The 19,995-nt window shown below is 40.6% G+C and overlaps 2 protein-coding genes across 2 annotated transcripts; both read right to left on the reverse strand.

Annotated features, from left to right (window-relative positions):
• Nucleotides 1-7,574: 7,574 nt before the first annotated feature.
• Nucleotides 7,575-9,513, reverse strand: LOC114800130 (H-2 class II histocompatibility antigen, I-E beta chain-like). Its single transcript, XM_028997262.1, has 6 exons — nt 9,385-9,513; nt 8,932-9,204; nt 8,511-8,792; nt 8,150-8,263; nt 8,005-8,031; nt 7,575-7,899 (listed from the first exon to the last, which is right to left on the reverse strand). Exons 1-5 carry the CDS (start codon nt 9,443-9,445, stop codon nt 8,006-8,008), a joined length of 756 nt encoding a protein of 251 aa, XP_028853095.1. The 5' UTR covers nt 9,446-9,513; the 3' UTR covers nt 7,575-7,899; nt 8,005.
• Nucleotides 9,514-14,757: 5,244 nt separating this feature from the next.
• Nucleotides 14,758-16,960, reverse strand: LOC114800133 (H-2 class II histocompatibility antigen, A-U alpha chain-like). The gene is made up of 4 exons (XM_028997270.1): nt 16,800-16,960; nt 16,395-16,640; nt 15,390-15,671; nt 14,758-15,299 (listed from the first exon to the last, which is right to left on the reverse strand). Exons 1-4 carry the CDS (start codon nt 16,855-16,857, stop codon nt 15,178-15,180), a joined length of 708 nt encoding a protein of 235 aa, XP_028853103.1. The 5' UTR covers nt 16,858-16,960; the 3' UTR covers nt 14,758-15,177.
• Nucleotides 16,961-19,995: the final 3,035 nt, after the last annotated feature.

Consider the following 19,995-nt stretch of genomic DNA (forward strand, 5'->3'; position numbering starts at 1 on the left):
TGGCATTGTTAATTTTTCTGGCTTTCTTTGCCATTATTAGTGGTTTGCTAAATACAATAACAAAATAATTCATCTTAATTCATATCTCTTAAACTGTTTAATGTAAATGTTAGTGTCTACAGGATGGCGTATGACTGTATTAAAAGGACAACGTAGCAAATGCAGCGTCTAGTAATTATGTCTGTAACCAATGTAAATTCTTTATTATAATAATGACTGTGATGTTAAACATTATTAGTTCCTTCTGACTTTCTCCCAGGTCGCATGCTCAACACACACTTTGAGAATCACTGGTCTACACTGTCTCATACGGAGTTATACACCATTATTACCCAAACCTATCATTTACTTCCTACTCGCCCACCTTATTTTAATTTAACGTCATTAAAGTACGTTCTGCTAATTTTTGGATATGTGCATGTTTAATCAGTATGTAGTAATGTTAATGTGCTGTTCATTATGTTAAGCTTCACTTAACACAAATGTATTAATTATATAAATTTATATATGTGTAGGTTTATTACAATTATGTTAAAAGAAGCAAGTACAACATGAAAGTGAAGTGATTGTCATTGTGCAACACTGCAGCACAGCACACAGTGACAACGAAATGTGTCCTCTGCATTTAGGAGTGTGTGGGGACCTTGACAGCTCGGGATTTGAACCTGCAACCTTCCACAGGGCCGCTTCCTTAACCGCTAGGCCACCACTGCCCAGATGACTGATTACATGACTGATTCTACACCAACAAAACATATATCTTTCATTTTTAAATCTTTAACTTTTTTCATACATGTTTGTTCCTACATTGGGATCCAGAGCTCAGGATAAAAATCTTTATTTTGTGAAAGTGTTTTACAGAAACAAACTAACATGGATGAACCCAGCAGCTTGGTTTTCAGACAGCAGTATCTGGGTAGGCGTCACCTTGGTGCACCTCTAGTGGAAACATAAAATCTTTGTGGAAACAAAAAATCTTGGTTTCTGGATTTTGTGTCTTTCGCTGATATTCCCTGTGGTCCCAATACCGGACTTTATAATGAATCGTGAATCGTTGGAAACCCTGGGGTTAACCCTGTTAATTTAAGTTGAATAAAATTTGCTTAAAAATTAATTTTGAGTTACAGGACCATTATTTCCTTAGTTTACATGTGACAACTAGTCTGGGCCCTGGCTGGACCACTCAAGGACGTTCACAGAGTTGTCCTGAAGCCACTCCTTTGATAACTTGGCTGTGTGTTTTGGGTCTTTTAAGTCTGAGTTCGAGAGCACTCTGGAGCAGTTTTTCATCCAGGATTTCTCTGTACTTTGCTGCAGTCTTCGTGCATCTGACTTCATGCTTGGTTTGTGCTCTGCCATGAACTGTCCACGGCGGGACATTATATAGAAAGGTGGACTCCAACAAAGCTGCAGAAACATCTCAATTATGATCAGAGGAAACGGGAAGCACCAGAGCTCAATTTTGACAAAAGCTCAAGGAAACTTTTTTGATTTGACATTATGTTGACATTATGGGGTGTTGTGTGTTGCATTCTGAGGGAAAAATGTAATTAATCCATTTTGGAATGAGGCTGTAATTTCAAAATGTTGAAAAAGAGATGTGCTGTGAATACTTTCCGGATGCACTGTATATGAATATTGTCATGTATGCAGAATTAAGTCTAAAATCAACAGCAATAAATAATAGCCGAGCAGTTAAGCCAACGTGGGAAGGTGTTTTTGTCTCTTAGGCCTGTCACGGCCGGTGCGGGACAGGTAGGATGCAACATTATTCAGGTTTTTATTCCTACGTGTACTGATATTGGGCAGTAGAGGGCCCTGGTACACCATGCAGACCTGCTCAGGATAAATCATGGCACGTTCATGAGAAATATTTATTTCCAGTATATATATGTATAAGTAAGTATATGTCAGCACGGTAGAATCAGTTTGCGTGTGGACTCCATTATGCTTGGAACATGAGCACCTTGAGGTTTGTATTTTGCTGACAATTCAGTTGTGCAAGTTTATGCACAGATTATGCGGCCGTAGAGGATTCGTGCTGCAGCTAAAGCTACAACAAGGCGGTGATATCAAGCTCAAAAACAAGTCCACACCTGAAAAGGAAAACCGGTTGGAGAGTCATCCCTGTTGGCGCTGTTGAGTGTTGGAAGAGAGACGGGGATGTTTTTTTTACTGTGTTCATTCTTCTTGAATAAAAAAAGTTCAAATGGGTTAAGGTATTGTTCACCATTTAAAACCTAAAAAAGACATAAAAACGTGACATTTATGGCACACACACACACTCTAACACAAAATAAATGTGTACTGGCCCTAGGTGTGTATCTGGCCATGCATTTGTGTGTTTTGTACCTGGGTGTGTCGGTGTGGGAGCATGCTTGCGTGCGTTTGTGTGTTTGGTTGCCTCTGTTGTGGATCTTGAAACATTTATTTTCCCTTTTCATGGTTACCAGTACAACGCGGCGGCAGCATCAAACCAGGAACAGAAAAGGCGGCGGTCCAGACAGACCAGTTCATGTGTGGTGGTGAAATCACGTGAATTCAGATCACAGCCACGGCCCCACGACTGCTTCCTCAGCCTGTCGGCTGTGCTGCCACAGGTTTAATGCCAGATGGTAAACCTAATATGAAGTTAATGGAGAAACACGAACATTTACCACTTCCTCATACGACAGCACAACACGAAGCAGAAGTGGGCACTGAAACGTGCGTCTGATAAAAGCGCCTGTCATGGCTGCCCACTGCTCATCAAGGGTGATGGTTAAATACAGAGGACACATTTTGTTGTGTCCTCAGGGTATTGGAATAATTGATATAGGGTGGTAGTACCTAGCGGGTAACACACTCGCCTATGAACCAGAAGACCCAGGTTCAAACCCCACTTACTACCATCGTATCCCTGAGCAAGACACTTAACCCTGAGTGTCTCCAGGGGGGGACTGTAACTACTGGTTGTAAGTCGCTCTGGATAAGGGCGTCTGATAAATGTTGTAAATGTAAATGTGTCACCGTGTGCTGTGCTGCAGTGTTTCACAAAGACAGTCACTTCACTTTCATAATGTGTTCACATTCATATTTGTTTTTAAATGAATGGCTTTTCAGAGACGCCTCTAGGGGGCTCTACTTTGCAACAGAGATCGGGGGCTGCTGCTGCACATCATGCTTGGTCATAAAATCACACTGAAACGCTTCCCTGCTTGTCTTCACACCTGCACAGCAGAGCGTCACAAGTGTGCTGTGCTGCTGTGTATCACATGTGACAATCACTTCACTCTACTTTAAGTTGCTAAACTGAAGCTTCTCACTCGATAGCCACATGCACTGGATTTGGCTCATTCAGCATGTACCATGAGTTTAAAGTAATAAACATGAGTTTAAAGTAATGACATCTGAGTAGCTCCGAAATGGAGGGGCAGAACGCTCCACAAGGTGCTCCTCAGCGTCCAGAAGCAGCTGAGATGTTGACCTCAGGGCACGTTGGTGCAACAACTTTGTCAAATTCTCAGGCGCATTTCCCTGAAGCGCATTAAAAACAAGTAATAAAATCTTAAACTGGATCTTAGGGGTTATAGGAAACCATGTTGTCATTTTATTGTATTGACTTTCAATCTCAGCTATATTCTGTCACTGTGCTATTTGAATAATCTCAACTTTCACCTATTAAGATAATTTCTTTAAGTCATGATTAGAACACACTATAAATGAGCGACTTTTGTAAGAGAACTGAAGCAACGTATGTCATGTGATGGTTTAATACAGTAGATGCTGCTTCCTCCCATGGTCCAAAAGCCAAAGAGGGTGTAGGAGAACAGGAATTGTTGAACTGGCCCTGATATATGTATGATTACAAATCATTCATCTAATATTTCAAACTGAATTATGCTCTTTGCGTAACAGGAAACCATTGCAGTGGAGTTATACCTCTGAAGATACTGTTCAGTGTAGCAGGGATTTTTCATGTATGCCATTTCCCCTTATTTGTTGGTTGTTTGTTTGGTGTTTCTACTTCATAAGATGACTTTGGTTGGACATTAATTAGTCTCCATTTCAAATTCATACATTTATTTATGAATATGTTTAGATTCTTCAGCCTAGTTTAAGTTGCCCTTGTGTAAGTTGTGTAAATGTAAATCGTTCATCGTTCTCCCATGCATCAGTCGTCATACAGCACGATGGTGGCCTACAGACAACGTCAGATCATGTACAGATTTATTATTCTGTTATACCCCACATTAACCAGACCAAACCAGTGATTCTGGACTGGTATTATATCACCCGCTGTATTTTTCAACAAAGAATCTAAAACCATCAGTTGAACACCAGATTCTATTAATGATATAATGATCATAATTATCTCCCAATATTGCAAAACTAAGCACAGCTTCCCGAAGTGGTTCTGAGAATCAGTTTATATTTGTATTTGTATATTTTTAAAAGTATATTTTACTTAAATAAGAATGTCCAGCCTGAATTGTCTCAGGTCTCCATTAATTTAAAGCAATAGGAAACATTCACCCACAATTCTAAAAAAAGACCAGTAGTCATGAGGAGGTGAACCAATAAGATAAGAAAGACACTGTTGTGTCACCCGTTACCGAGGAATCTCAGTCTGGATCTGTAAAACGTAGAAATGCTGATGCTGGGTCAGCTCTTCAGACTATCAGACTATCACGAAAGTAATTGATTCCTATACTTTTTGTGTTTCTTATACTTCTGGAATGTTAGTAAAGTTTTATTTTTAAGAATTGGCAATCTTCTGGTTGCCAGTCCGGATGATCCTGTACTGGATCCTGTAAAGTGAAGTGATTTTCATTGTGATACACAGCAGCAAAGCACACAGTGGCACAGTGAAATTTGTCCTCTGCATTTAACCCATCACCCTTGGTGAGCAGTGGGCAGCCATGACAGGCGCCCGGGGAGCAGTGTGTGGGGACGGTGCTTTGCTCAGTGGCACCTCAGTGGCACCTCGGCGGATCGGGATTCGAACCTTTTGATTACGGGGCCACTTCCTTAACCGCTAGGCCACCACTGCCCCTGCCCACTGCCACTGCCCCCAAGTTTATGCACAGATTATGCGGCCATAAGAGGAGTCGCGCTGCAGCTAAAGCTACAACAAGGCAGTGATCTCAGGCTCAAAAACAAGTCCACACCTGCAAGGGAAAACTGGAGAGTCATTCCCTGTTGGCGCTGTTGAGTGTCGGTAGAGAGACAGGGATTTTTTCATTCTGAGTTCATTCATGGATGGGATGGGTGGGATTTTATGGCGCTCGATTGGGAGCGCTGGGGACTTTTTACAACCGGTTTGTCTGGCTGTGCCACTGTTTTTGTGGTTTAGCTTGGCTCAGAACAGAACTCTCACACGTCCAACTTCTAAGAGACCTGCCTCATGAGAAGTGAAGAGGACAAGTCTCCTTTTTTTACTTTTAAACTGATTATTATTTCATCACAGGAATTAAATTGATGAACAGATGGTTCAATATCAATAAATATTCCATCTATTGATGGCTCAGTATAACAAACAAAAGGTATTTACTAATAAGAAACTGTTACCAACCAAATTATAGAATTTAATAATCATGTCAGCAATTAATTTTTTCAGTAATATGTCCAGTGGTTGGAGCCAAACATGTATACACCATTACACACCATTCAACCATTACATTAAACCGCCAGTAACAGTGTCATCTGTTCAGGTAGCATCTCCAGACAGAAGGATGTGTGAGATGTTCCAAGTTAGCAGAGCTGAACACCTTCCAAAAATGAACGAGGTGTTAATCTGTCTGGTCTGATCCCAAACAAGAGCTACTGTAGCATGATGGGATGCACTATGAGAGGAAGAGGAGTTGGGGGAGGCAGTCCAGCCTTCGGTCCTGCATTAACACCTACCTAAACATGGCTGCTGACCAGGTACACCTCTTTTCTGTACCCCGATGTCACTACATGGACCGATTCAGGAACAGCTGTTGACTTGGGATTCAAATTCCACAGATCTCAATTTAAAGACCTGCTGCTAATCCCTGGATTCCAAAAACCACATGGTGCCTTCAGACGTCTGGTGGAGTCCACGCCTTGACATGTCAGGGCTGATTTGGAGGCAAAAGTGGGATCTACTCAGTACTCGGGGTTTTGTGGTTTCAATGCTCCAGTATTTGGTCTGGAGGAGAAATACGTTTTTAAAAATTGACAACTCTACACAACTCCCATAAAGAAGGACATACATCTCAGGCCAATAAATCAGCCGTGCAGTTGTAGTTTTACCAACAGGGTTTCCAATGGTGTTTCCTTCTGGCACCTTCTTCCTCTATGCAGAACCACGCCTCTTTTTTAAGCCACTGCCATGTTGCAATTTGGCAGAAAAACACAACCCACACACACCCAGACCCAGGGAAACACCAACATTCAATGCTCCAGAGGATGTTAAATCAGGATGGAATTCACAATGGCAAATACTTTACCGGACTAACCAGTGTAAAAGTCCTCAGTAAACCTGCTACCAGATTTAAAAGACTGTATACCATGAGAATGCCGTGGTTAAAATGCCTTTGCTGTGAAAAAAATATACTCCTGTCATGATCCGGTCCGGCAGGGGTTACTCCGGATCCGGAGTTCGGCCCGGAGTTTCATGTTAGTCTCGTGTAATGTTCACTGATCGTGTTCACCTGTGTATAATTATATAATTGTATAAAGTTATCCTGTTCGTGTCTGTTCACTGGCTCATTGTCTGGTGATGTTTCCCTTGTCCTGTGCATTATGTATTAAACCCCTGTCCTGTGACGTTGTGCATATTGTCTTTAACTTATCATCTGGATGAGCAGAACGAGCCATTTCATACATTCATCCGTCCGCCCTTTCTGAGTACTTTATTGTTGTCATGCGTATAGGTTGTATTGATTATTTTCCACCACAAAACCAAGCCACCAGCGTCAGAACAGTATGAACTCTGATGAATCAGGATTAGCCAATCAAGGTGTCATAAGTCACCAAGGAGCTGCACCGTCTGGTGGTATCTCAGGGACTTCATTTCTTTGGGTTCACCCGGTCAAAATCTGCAAACAAAATAATATACTGTCTCTTTGTTTCTAGACTTACAAACAGCCCACTTCTGTAAATCTTTTTTTTTTTCTGTAAAAATTTATATTTTGCAGTGGTGACCTAGTGGTAAAGGAAGTGGCACCGTAATCAAAAGGCTGCTGGTTCGAATCCCGATCCGCCCCTTGATGAAGGTACTGTCCCCACGCACTGTTCCCCGGCGCCTGTCATGGTGTCCACTGCTCACCAAGGGTGATGTTTAAATACAGAGGACACATTTCACCGTACTACCGTGTGCTGTGCTGCAGTGTTTCACAATGACTATCACTTCACTTTCACTTCATTTAGACCATTACACAATTGTTGTGCCTTTTTTCATTTCCTGTTTATGGTTTAAGGTGAAGAATTTAACCTGAACTGAGAAATGATCAAGAAAGTTATTTAATTAAGATTGTATTTTATTAAGGACAAGAACAAATATCTGAACAGAAATTTGGAATAATTGTACATGAAATTAAAAGAGAAAATTATCGACTGAGAGCAGGTTCATTAGAGACGCAAGCTTTTATAGTTCCTGCAGAGGGCAGCAGACCTTCATACCATCAGCATTTACAAGAGACGAGTAGAGTCTGTACACACCATGTACACAAATATGAAGATCATCAGAGATTCGCCAGAAGAAAACATTCATAGTTAATATAATTCAGTTTTATAATGTAATTCAAGCAGAAAATCCACAAATTCATTTTGTAGGGTACAAGTGAATATAAACAGGTCTGATCTGACAGCTGCAGATGTTCATTTGCTTGTAGGTCGTTGCTGGAGAATCTTCTTCTCAGCACCTACACTGTGCAGCAGAAGGTCTCTGCTCTGTCAACATAAAATAGGTCCAGACATGAGACGTTGGTCGTGCTTATGATCCACCCGTTTGTAACTTCACACTGACAAGTTCTATAAAGTGCGGTTAAAATGTACCTTAACTTGTAGGAACCAGGATGCGTCCTGTCAAAAAAAAAAAAAAAAAGGTAATTTGTATCAAGACAATTTTTCTTTCCTGACACATAAATTGACATGGTTCTGGTAATCCCGTGTAATCCCGGGTCATCACAGATCCACTCACCTCTGGCCTTCCTCTTGTAGTAGATGAATCCAGCCGCAGAGACGATGACACCGAGCACCAAGCCGGCAGCGCCGATGGCAATTTTATTGGTCTCGGACTGTGACGCAGAGGGATCTGTCAAACACGAAGGCAAAACTGTATTTGTACAAGTGTGTGTACGACACATCTCCATCCATTCCACCACCAAACCTGGCCAGGAACACCTGACCAACATCACACGCTGCACCTTCTAATGTGTCTACTCCCTTCAGCAGGTCCACGGTTTCGTGTATGAAGCTAGAAAATAAAAGTCCTGCTCTGTCTGGATTTTTATTATTAAATTACAGGGTTCCCCGTGACGAGAGGTGACGACTCTTCTTACCCCAAAACGTCTCCTTTGGCTCCTTCAGGCTGGCGTGCTCCACCACGCAGGAGATCTTCTCTCCGGATTTTGGGAAGTACTCTAGGCGGGAGTGGACCTGGTAGAACCAGTTCCCATCTGCCATCTCCTGGGTGGAGGTCACGGTACCGGTCCCCTGTTTACCGTCTCTGTACCAGGTCACCTTGATCAGCTTCGGGTAGAAGTTGTACGCGCTGCACATCAGCACAGCTGGCTGCTGTCCGCTGGGGGCCTTTACTGACACCAACTTGATTTTTGGTTCCTCTTCAAAACCAAAAATATTTATATCAGAAACTCTTTACTTTTATTCAGATTTGTAAATTCTTCGTAGTTTGTTTCATTTTTTAAAGGTGAATTACTGTGAAGTGAGTCAGTTTCTGTGAGTGTGTTCAGTTGTGCTCACCTGTTTTACTCCATACATTTTCATAAAAAATCTCCTGATTATGCCTGCAGTATCTGTCCTTCTCAGCCTGCTCCTGTCCCAGAATTGCTGGATCGCTGTTCCACCTCTCTGCATTATACACTCCATGTTCAGTGAATCCAACGTATTTGTTGACAGTGCTGTTGAACTGTATGTATGGTTGCTTGTTAAAAATGTAAGTATCGATGAACTCCAGATCAGTCAGGTCACTGGAGCTGGAGAGACACATGTTCACTCTGCTGTAAAAATATCCATCTAAAGATCAAATAAAAAGATTATAATCAGTATTACATCTTTTTGGTAGAAATGTTGTCGCAAAGTTTGCAAACTTTGATTAGCAAACATGAGTACATGAAAAAAATTCTGATTAATAAATACACTGCATCGACCAACACGGACTATAATTATATCTGTTAATATGAAATGTGAACTTACCTATTCCTGAGTAAAACGACAGTACTGCAGTTAGACTGATGGCGATTTTTAGAGGGAACATTTTATCCCTGTAAGACAAGTAGAACTGCGAGGAAGCAACACAGCACAGAATAATGAAACCAGTTTTACTTCCAGTCGCCCACTCAGCTGCTGCAGAGCTGCAGCATCACGTGTTGCTGGGTAACATTTCATTTTTATTACGGACGCAGATTTTCTGGCAAATATGACCTGTAACCTGAGGGGTCTAACCGACGTTTTGTGGGAATTTAAGATATTGCCTCAAACTTTAATTCTGAAGCCGTTTTTCCTGTTTAGACAGTGCAGTCACAGTATGTTCCCTGGCAGCCACTCGCCTGCAGTAGCTGCTGTTCCCAATAATGGCCATGACAGGCGCCCGGGGAGCAGTGTGTGGGGACGGTACCTTCATCACTGGCACCTTGGCGGATCGGGATTCGAACCGGCAACCTTCTGATTACGGGGCCGCTTCCTTAACTGCTTAACTGCCCCATAAATGAATTAAAAACACACACACACACACACGCACACACACATATATTTATGTGTGTGTGTGTCTGTGTGTGTGTGTGTCAAAGTTAACGTGTTAACCCTGTCATGGCTGGGTTAACTAGGCTCCCGCAGTCACATGTTAAGTTGTTCTATGTAGATATGCGTTCTAATAAAGACGTCTGGTACACGTTTGTCCTCGTGTCTGATCTGCTGTTTATGACAGACGAGGCATCAAAGTAGTGGTGGGCGATGTGACTATATTAGATCGTGAAAACGATGTATGTGTTGATGATCTGCCGAAAGTAGAGAGATCGTAGTATCGTCTAAATAGACTACATTCTGTCTATCTATTGCTGTTATATGCGCTTTCTACATTTTTTTTTCTTTAGACAAATCGCGCTATTTGTCTTTTACTTTTTTTTTACGTATAAGTTCACATTCATACCATTTATTCATCTTTTTTATTCAACTTATTTATGGGTTAACCTTAGGAGGTATTGTCATGTCATCTGTAATAGTTAAGGAATTGTATTAATTCACAAGAGTTGCTATACTAAGTTGCTATATAAGTCTAACATATTCCTCAAAACTGGCTTGTTCTTGGTGGTATTTTGTTCTGAAGTAACATTCTTAACTTTAGATAAACATGTTGGCAAAATTGCACAAAATGATTAAAAGGTGTTCAGAAATGTTCTTTAGGACTATATTTTTACATAGGAAACTTGCAAAATCTACATTTCCAAATCAATGTAAAAATCCGGATAAAATCGAAATTAACTGTAAAAAAAAATGTATTATTATATTTTCCCATAACAGAAGCTACAGCTTACAGAATGATTTACATTGTGGAGGACAGGGTCCTCACCAGGGATTACTGGACATTGATCATTAATCATAGTTATCTTATCATTTTAATTCTGCATTCCAATGTTCCATTAATATTTTATTACAAATTTAGTTAACAAAAACTCATGTTGATAAAAGAGTATTAAAAAAAACTATGTTTCGGACACGTATGATTAATCACGATAATCACGATATCATACATTAGATTAATCACGATTAAATATTTTAATCCACTGACAGCCCTAATATATATACATATTAATATATATGAGTCATGGCACTGGGTTGATCACCTAAAGGCCCTGGGGCGCCTCTACCTTCACTGGATGCCTTCCATTTCTCTCACTCACCCTGATGTAACATGTCAGTGCACAGTGGTCAGTGGTGTTTGAAAGATTAAAAAGAGAAAGAGCAAGGGTGGCATGAAGAAGGTTAGAAACTGGAATTGAACTGCTTTAGAAATGTAATTGCTCTGCAAACAGACATAGCTAAATGTGCAAAAAACGCCAACTTTTTCACTACAACAAGCTCATGTTTTGTAGCATCAAATGAGCATGATGACACGGGTAAGGCAAGATGTTGAACTTTGCTTGCAAACCACCATTCAAGTTAATGAATTTTCAAGTCAGTGAATTGTGTTGCGTTGTGGCATATTACACTACGTTATATATTTTAAATAATGGTATGGTGCGATACCACATACATGGGAAACTTTGTCTTGCTACCCCTCATAGTCAGGAGCAAGATCCAGCAGCACCAAACACCAGCTGTGAGCCATGAAAGGGAGAGCAGAGTCTACTCAGAGGCAGTGGCTCAGCAGTAGAGCCCTGAATCACAAGTTAGGAATGAGAGAGATTAAGATGAGACTGTGGTTCCTTTGCTCACCCTCAGTTACAGGATATACATACTTTTTTTTTCTTCATGCAACCTCTAACAGGTTTTTAATACCAAAGATGGAACCAACTACAAGTTTCTGACGTATTGTGAAATAAATCGGTCTCTGTCCTGTTCTGGCTGTTGGGCGTTTGCACCTGTGTTAGTGAGGGCCCTTTCATAAAGGAAGTTATGAACGCCTGGAAACACATTCACCAAAGGATAGTGGAACACAAAAAAGTAAGACACAGTAAGATGTGTTATGCACATCTTTTTTTTTATCTTGTACTGGGAGACACAACAGGCAGTGATGTGAAACATGCATCCCTCTTTTTGCTGCTTAATGATAACAGTGAAGAGTTATAAAATGAGTTAGAACAAGCATCACAGACAACTGTGACCAACAGGTCATGGGCTAAGGATCACGCACTTTGGAAAGTTTTGGGGTATTTTGGGGATCCTCAGGGAGCCTCGTTTCTTAAAGTGCGTATGACCTTTCACACCTTTGTAGATGACAGAACACAACTGAACACAACTAGGGTGGTAGTGGCCTAGTGGGTTAGACACTCGCCTATGAACCAGAAGACCCGGGTTCGAATCCCACTTACTACTATTGTGTCCCTGAGCAAGACATTGCTCCAGGGGGACTGTCCCCTGTAACTACTGATTGTAAGTCGCTCTGGATAAGGGCGTCTGATAAATGCTGTAAATGTAAATGTAACTGTGAGGACCAAGCCAAATGGATTCATACAAGGCATTTTGAGGTATGAGAGTGCTCACTGCTCAAACCCTTCACATTTTTGAGACGACATCCGACCTTTCAAAATACTTACAAACAAGGGGAATGGATATCATCACAGCGCAACGTCTGGTTGAGGGGACAGAGGAGGGTCTCAGGGAGGGTCTTAGGGACAGCTGATGAGTTTGTGAAGTGGTCTAACTGAAGACTGTGAGCTGGTAGTGCAGCCTGCACTTCCTGAGATGTTCTGGCAATGCAAAACTTTTGCTAGTCTTTTCTCATGTAGGGAAATAGACTCCCCAGCTCAGCTCTCTAAGAAATAAGCAAATTTCTGCCTAGGTTTGACAATAGAGTTTGCACATTATGTCTAAAGATGTCCTCTCTGGAGAATTACACTGTCAGGACAGCTAGATAAACAGAAAATCATTAGAAAGCTATATTAAATGGTTAATAACAAACTTGCAGAGAACACGGCAATGTTTTATTCTTTGTTCATAAGGATCATATATCTGAACACTAATTTGCTTGATATTTGAAATTGCATAAAATGACATTCTGATATTGTGAAGACTGGAATAGCTTTTTAACTCATGTTCTCATGTTTGTGAAATCTAAGTTGTGATGGAACTGTTTCCTTGCAGAGTGAAAAGAGATTGTAGTGTTGTTAAAAAGTGCAACACATTTTATTTAATACATTTTTATTGTAATTTCATTTTAAGGTTTTTATATCTGTGAACACTCATTTAAACATCCACAAGTGTATACAGTGGAGGAAATAATTATTTGACCCCTCACTGATTTTGCAAGTTTGTCCAATGACAAAGAAATGAAAAGTCTCAAAACAGTATCATTTTAATGGTAGGTTTATTTTAACAGTGACAGATAGCACATCAAAAGGAAAATTGAAAAAATAACTTTAGTCAAAGTTAGTTAGTTAGTTAGTTAGTTAAATAAAAGCTAGAGACTGATTTGCATTTCATTGAGTGAAATAAGTATTTGAACCCTCTAACAAAAAAAGACTTAATACTTAATTGCACACATTTTAGGAGGAATTTTGGTCCACTCCTCTTTGCAGATCATCTCTAAATCACTAAGGTTTCGAGGCTGTCTCTGTGCAACTTTGAGCTTCAGCTCCCTCCATAGGTTTTCTATTGGATTAAGGTCAGGAGACTGACTAGGCCACTCCATGACCTTAATGTGCTTCTTCTTGAGCCACTCCTTTGTTGCCTTTGCTGTATGTTTTGGGTCATTGTCGTGCTGGAACACCCATCCACGACCCATTTTCTATTTCCTGGCAGAGGGAAGGAGGTTGTCGCTCAGGATTTTACGATACATGGCTCCGTCCATTTTCCCGTTGATGCGGTGAAGTTGTCCTGTGCCCTTAGCAGAAAATCACCCCCAAAGCAAAATGTTTCCACCTCCATGCTTGACAGTGGGGACGGTGTTTTGGGGGTCATAGGCAGCATTTTTCTTCCTCCAAACACGGCGAGTTGAGTTAATGCCATCTGACCACAGCACCTTCTCCCAGTCACTCTCTGAATCATTCAGGTGTTCATTGGCAAACTTCAGACGGGCCTGCACATGTGCCTTCTTGAGCAGGGGGACCTTGCGAGCACTGCAGGATTTTAATCCATTGCGGTGTAATGTGTTTCCAGTGGTTTTCTTGGTGACTGTGGTCCCAGCTACTTTGAGGTCATTAACTAACTCCTCCCGTGTAGTTCTAGGATGATTTCTCACCTTTCTAAGAGTCATTTTTAATTTTCCTTTTGATGTGCTATCTGTCACTGTTAAAATAAACCTACCATTAAAATGATACTGTTCTGAGACTTTTCATTTCTTTGTCATTGGACAAACTTACAAAATCAGCGAGGGGTCAAATAATTATTTCCTCCACTGTATAATCCTGCCATTGGCAGATGGAGCATAAAGTTAATTGGGTACTGAATAATTGACTACTAATATCATAACAATTAGCAGCCCTGCAACATAGAAAAGTGTCAAGATGACACAACTATATGGTAAGGCTGTTCAGTGCAGCAGACAAAAGATTCACGGATACCACACCTAATAACGTGACAAGCCCCGCCCAAACATCAACAAATTATAATAAGACATTAGAACAATAATAAACCAATGTATTTTATTTTTGCCACTTAAGTACATATGAAGGTATTTTTACTCAAGTGCTATTTTAAAGTGAGGACTTAAAAATTCAACCTTGAGTTTCTGTACTTTCTCAAGGTAGTCCATCACTGCCCAGGACAGCAGTTATTCTGTTACATATTATATCGTTTTGTTCTCATTGTTAGAGCCATACAATATTGATTTTAAAACTTCAATTAAAATAAAGATGGAAAATAAATCTGATTGTTATATCAATTACACACCAAATGTATAAAATAGACACATTTGAATGTATTGCATTTATTTTAATTATGCAACATTATCCATAATAAATGTACATAATTTAATGGAAAAAAAGTCAGTAAAACTGTACAGTTTGTTAGCAATTAAGCAGGAAAACTGACCACCACTGCTGCATTTGAAAACTATGATGTGTAGAAAAAATATTAGCAATAATGAAATTATTTTAGCAATGCTGTACAGCAGTATAATCTTCTTACAATTTTGCACAGTATTGTAATAGACATGCATTTTTTGAAAACCAGTTTCTTAAGATCGGAATACATATTTTACTATACTGATATGACATTTTATTTGATTTGATTTTGCTAAATTAATTATTATTGTTTCTTGATCAGGTTTTAGGACAAGGAAAATATATAATAATATATAATAGATATAAAATGTTCTTGAAAACTCTCTTCTTAGTTGCAGTTGTTGCCTTTGATGAGGAAGAACGTTCCAACAGCCACTCCCAGCAGCCCCAGGAACAGACCCACTCCACAGAAGACTGATGGACCAATGCTTGGCTCAGGCACGTCCACATCTGAGGAAAATATGAAAACATATAAACAGAGAGAATGATCTGATTTGATTGATTAAAAAGATTTTAAATTGACAGTTAAAATATTCTCACTCCATTCTTTGGTGCTGGGCTCCTCTAGTGCCTGGTGGCTGACAGTGCAGGTGTAGACGTCCCCCTCCTGAGGGACGAAGTCCAGGGTGGAGAACTGGTTGTATGTATAATCACTGTTTACGTAGTACTGACTCAGGCTCACTCCCTGGGTCACGTTCACGTCGTTCTTGGTCCAGAAGACTGAGATTGGAGGAGGGTGGAATCCATCGATGTGACAGACCAGGGTGTTTTTTTCACCTAGAACCACGTTGTCCATGGTGTAAATAGAACTCTGGGGAGGATCTGGAACATAATTCATGAAAAGAACCCTTATCAGCTTCAAAACATTTACATTTTTCCACCCATTATAATTAATATTTGTCAGTACATTAATAAATAAGGAACAGTAAGCTTCAATGTAGCCTGATTAAAGATTCGCTTTTTCTTTTATCAGTTCAGGAGACAGTAGCCTGTAAAAATAGAGTTCTGTAAATAAATCAATAACTAAAATGGTGAAATTGTATTCATTGGCTGTGCTAATATTTTTTAAAATAATAGTAAATGAATATGGTGACATTACAGTCTAATAAAGATGAAGATGAGACAAGCAGAGGTAGAAAGTAAAATAAGTAAATTTAAAAAGTCAGATACCTTGCTTTTTACTCCACTACATTATAAAATATCTGAAATGGCTATATTTCTGTTGTTGTTAAAGACTAACTACATACAGTTCTACTTTCAACAAATGTCTGAAAAACTGAAAAAAAGTATTTGTTGTGTGGTTTACGGTATATTAACATCATGAGAACAGAATTATCTTACATTTAAATCAAATAATTAAAATACAACATAACCTTCGTTATGTTCATTTCATGTAGCCATATTTTCTTCCCGTTTTCACACGATTAGAGAACTAATATAGCTGTGATCATTTAATAAAGTAAAATGTGTCTGAATGAGAAGTAAATTATTACTCTGACAGTCAGATTTGAATAAAAGTGTTGTCCTGCGTGGTAAAGATCTCACCTTGTACCTCTGCTGGGTTCTTGTAAGCTGTTACAGATACGGCTAAGTTTTGTTTGCATCTCTGTAGCTCTCCTACAGCTTGTTCATAACCACCAGGGAAATCTATCTGTGGTATAAAATCAGGCAGCGAAATCACCCCTTTCTTGTTCTTGAAGTCAGCGTACCACCTCACTTCTCCTTCCATTCCATAAAGATCTTCTCCACCGTCACTGTTACAACCAAGCAGGTACAGATCACTGTGCACAACTGAAAAAGACGTTTTACAGAATATCATTCAAACAAGGAAACCGGAGTAATTCGTGTATGTACATGAATTTATCTATTACAATTTAGCATCTAATTAACCATCCAAACTGAAAACAGCTTATTTAGTTCATTACAAATCAAATCCCACTAAGAACTTACATTTAGCGTCTGTGTACCGGACCCCGGCCAAGGAGAGGAGGACGATTAAAATGATCATCTTAAACCCTGCAGATTACACCGAGTCTGGAGTTCAAATTGCGCGTCTGGTCTGACCAAGTTCTCCTCTCTTCATCTCGATGCTCCTCTCAAGCCGGGAACCAATGAAAACCCGACTTTCTGTTCCACACTGCCGTCTCCGGGCAGAGAGGAGCTTTTAATTTCATATTCTGGTCCCACCACCACGCACCATGCCTCATATCATGTTCATTTATCTAGCGACTTTATCCAAACTCTCTCCTGAGAAAAAGTTACGGTTTGGTTTTTTTAATGGTTCGTGGTTTTGTGGGTGTAAATATATATTTGTTGAAGTTTTAGGAGACTGAAGCGCCATTTCAGCGTTGCCTGGAGGTGAAGAACCAGGCTGGTGGTGACCAGAAGATCAGTTTTATTCCGACTCTCCACCAGAAGTAAACCGGGATTTTCGGGCGTCTGTTTGTCCCTCTTCAAGTTGACCACAAGATGGCGTTTAAAATAAAGAGGATTATTTATTACTTGTTTTTCACATTTAAAACACGAAATAGTTACACTAGTTAATTCAATGTGGTTCTATGGTCATTGATAAGTAGAACACGAGTCTGGTGTAGTTATATAAGTAATCTATAAATGATAAAACAATTATAAATGAGACTACCCAGCAATGTTTTTTACAGATTATGTCATTTTTATGTATATCGCATGTAATAATTTAATAAAGAAATTACGAATTGATAGTCTGTGTTGACATCCTGTTGAGTTTTGGATCCTTGTTCTGCTGCAGTCATGAGTTCTGGAGAACCAAATTCGTGCATCATGGTTCCCTGGCTGGTGATGGCTGGCGCTGCCCGACGTGCGGAGGAACAGTCGGCCCAACGGGGTCACGGGTCAAGAAGACGACCAGACTCAGCAACCAGAGGCCGGTTGAGGTAGAAGCCTCCACACCGGCGATAGGTCCAGAAGGCCCAGGGTGCTTCTCTCCTGGACATGAAATTGAATCTTGTGTTAAGATGCGTTATCTATGTTTAATATTTATATTAGATCTGAAACATTTTCTGGACTGGCGACTGAGAGGATGTGGTGGTCTCATGTCCTGTTCAGGGGGTGCATGAAGCAACACTGGACTGAATAAAAATGGATGGGCGTCATCAAACATGAACCAGGAACAATCTGAAGGGTATCCAACTGCATATACGAGATTATCAAAATTCATATCGCTATGCTTTACATGCCGTTGATCTCTGAGTGCAACACAAGGACGTTTTTGCCTCAGAAAGTGAGAGGCTTTCAAAATGTGTTACTGAATCCTAGAGTAAAAGGTAAGGTATAAATCATCATTTAGTTGCATAAAGGTTTCATTTCTATTGGAGACAGAGCGTATTTACAGGTAAGCTGGATAACATGTACCACTTTAATGTGGGGTTCCTTTAGGGGTCTGTGCTCCTCTGCTCTTTTTACTTTATATTTTCCTGCTGGGGTTCACTTTTTAAAATATGGCATCCCGATTCACTGCTATGCAGATGACATTCAGATTTACCGACTAGTGAAACGTGATTCAACGACATCGGTGAAGACCTTATTAGACTCTCTGGTGGACATTAGGGCATTGATGGCCTTACATTTTCTTAGCTTGAATAATGAAAAAAGTGCTCGTTTTTGAAAGCCCTGACCTTCGTGACCTTGCCCCCTTAAGGGAACAGATAAGGCCCTTTCCGAGGAATCAAGGTGCGATACTTTTAAGTGAAAGTGAAGTGATTGTCACTGCAGCACAGCACATGGTGACACGATGAAATGTGTATTTAACCATCACCCTGAGTGAGCAGTGGGCAGCCATGACTGGCGCCTGGGGTGCAGTGTGTGGGGACGGTGCTTTGCTTGGTGGCACCTCAGTGGCACCTTGGCAGATCGGGATTCAAACCTCCGACCTTCAGATTACGGGGCCGCTTCCTTAACCACTGCCCCAATACTTGACAGTAACTTGAACTTTACCAAGCAGATGAACGCTGTGGTAAAAACAAGCTTTTTCCAACTCTGAATCCTTTCAAAGTTGAAGCCAATCCTTGGATTTAGGGACTTTGAAAAGGTCGTCCACGCCTTCATCTCCTCTCGCCTGGACTATTGTACCAGGTTATACGTATTGTCGGTGTGGGTGGATCTTTGATTTAACAGTCGGTACAGAATGCCGCAGCCTGACGTAAACGGGACCACGTATCGCCCAGACTGGCTTTTTTGTACTGTACTTTTACTCTGTACATTTTAGAATTGATCTTATTGTTTGTGTTTTACCTGTAAATGGCTGTGCCGCCATTGGTCTATACCCATCCATGCCCCATCCTAGATCACTACGATCTGCTGGTTGATGGCTCCTCACTGTTCCTCGGTCCAGGTTAAATCGTGCTGCCGTTTGTAGTTGCAGCACCCAGACTGTAGAATAAACTGAATTTGTGCAGTCACACGTCGTGTGAGCTTCGTAATCTTCAGACAAATCGACAACCATCGTCTTCTAACTCAGATTGACTGCGTATATGATTTTTTTTAAAACTTTGAATTCTTAATCACTCTTGGTAAAGTTTTATTGTACAGAAATGCTCTGTACTTAAAACTGATTCGTGATCTTTGTATTAAATTATTATTTTACCGGCATTCGTTATCAAAGTAGTCCATCTCACAAGTCACAGTTTACAGTGCATGTGGTTGTGTGGGTCATGAAGAGAGGATTTAGGATTAAAGCCATAGCACCTCAACGATTTAATCGTAAACTCTGCAGGCCCATCGTATGTATTTAGGAATGCGGAGGATGGCCTGTGGTCTCTAACTGCAGAGAAATGTGACCAAATGTCAGCTACCAAAAGATGAAAAGCAGAAATGAATCTGTATCTAACAGTGCCCGGTGCTCCTGAACATCCCTCAGCCATTCCTCAGGTCCACATTTCACAGTGAACAGCAGCTCCCCCTGAAGGACAAACGTCCAGTGTGGAGAAGTGCTGAAACACCCAGTTGACAGAAAGCAGAAGAGGAAAAGTGAAAGTGGAACCTAATACATAACCAGGCCTCCCTGGAAGCCCCGTAGGAAAGTCCCCGGGACGTTAAATAGCCCTGCATCTTTCCCCACCAATGGGGGACGTCCGAATAACCTGTTGCTGGGTGAAACTGGTGTCCAATC

This window comes from Denticeps clupeoides, chromosome 11, assembly GCF_900700375.1.
Source record: "Denticeps clupeoides chromosome 11, fDenClu1.1, whole genome shotgun sequence".
In the NCBI taxonomy this organism is placed as follows: Eukaryota; Metazoa; Chordata; class Actinopteri; order Clupeiformes; family Denticipitidae; genus Denticeps; species Denticeps clupeoides.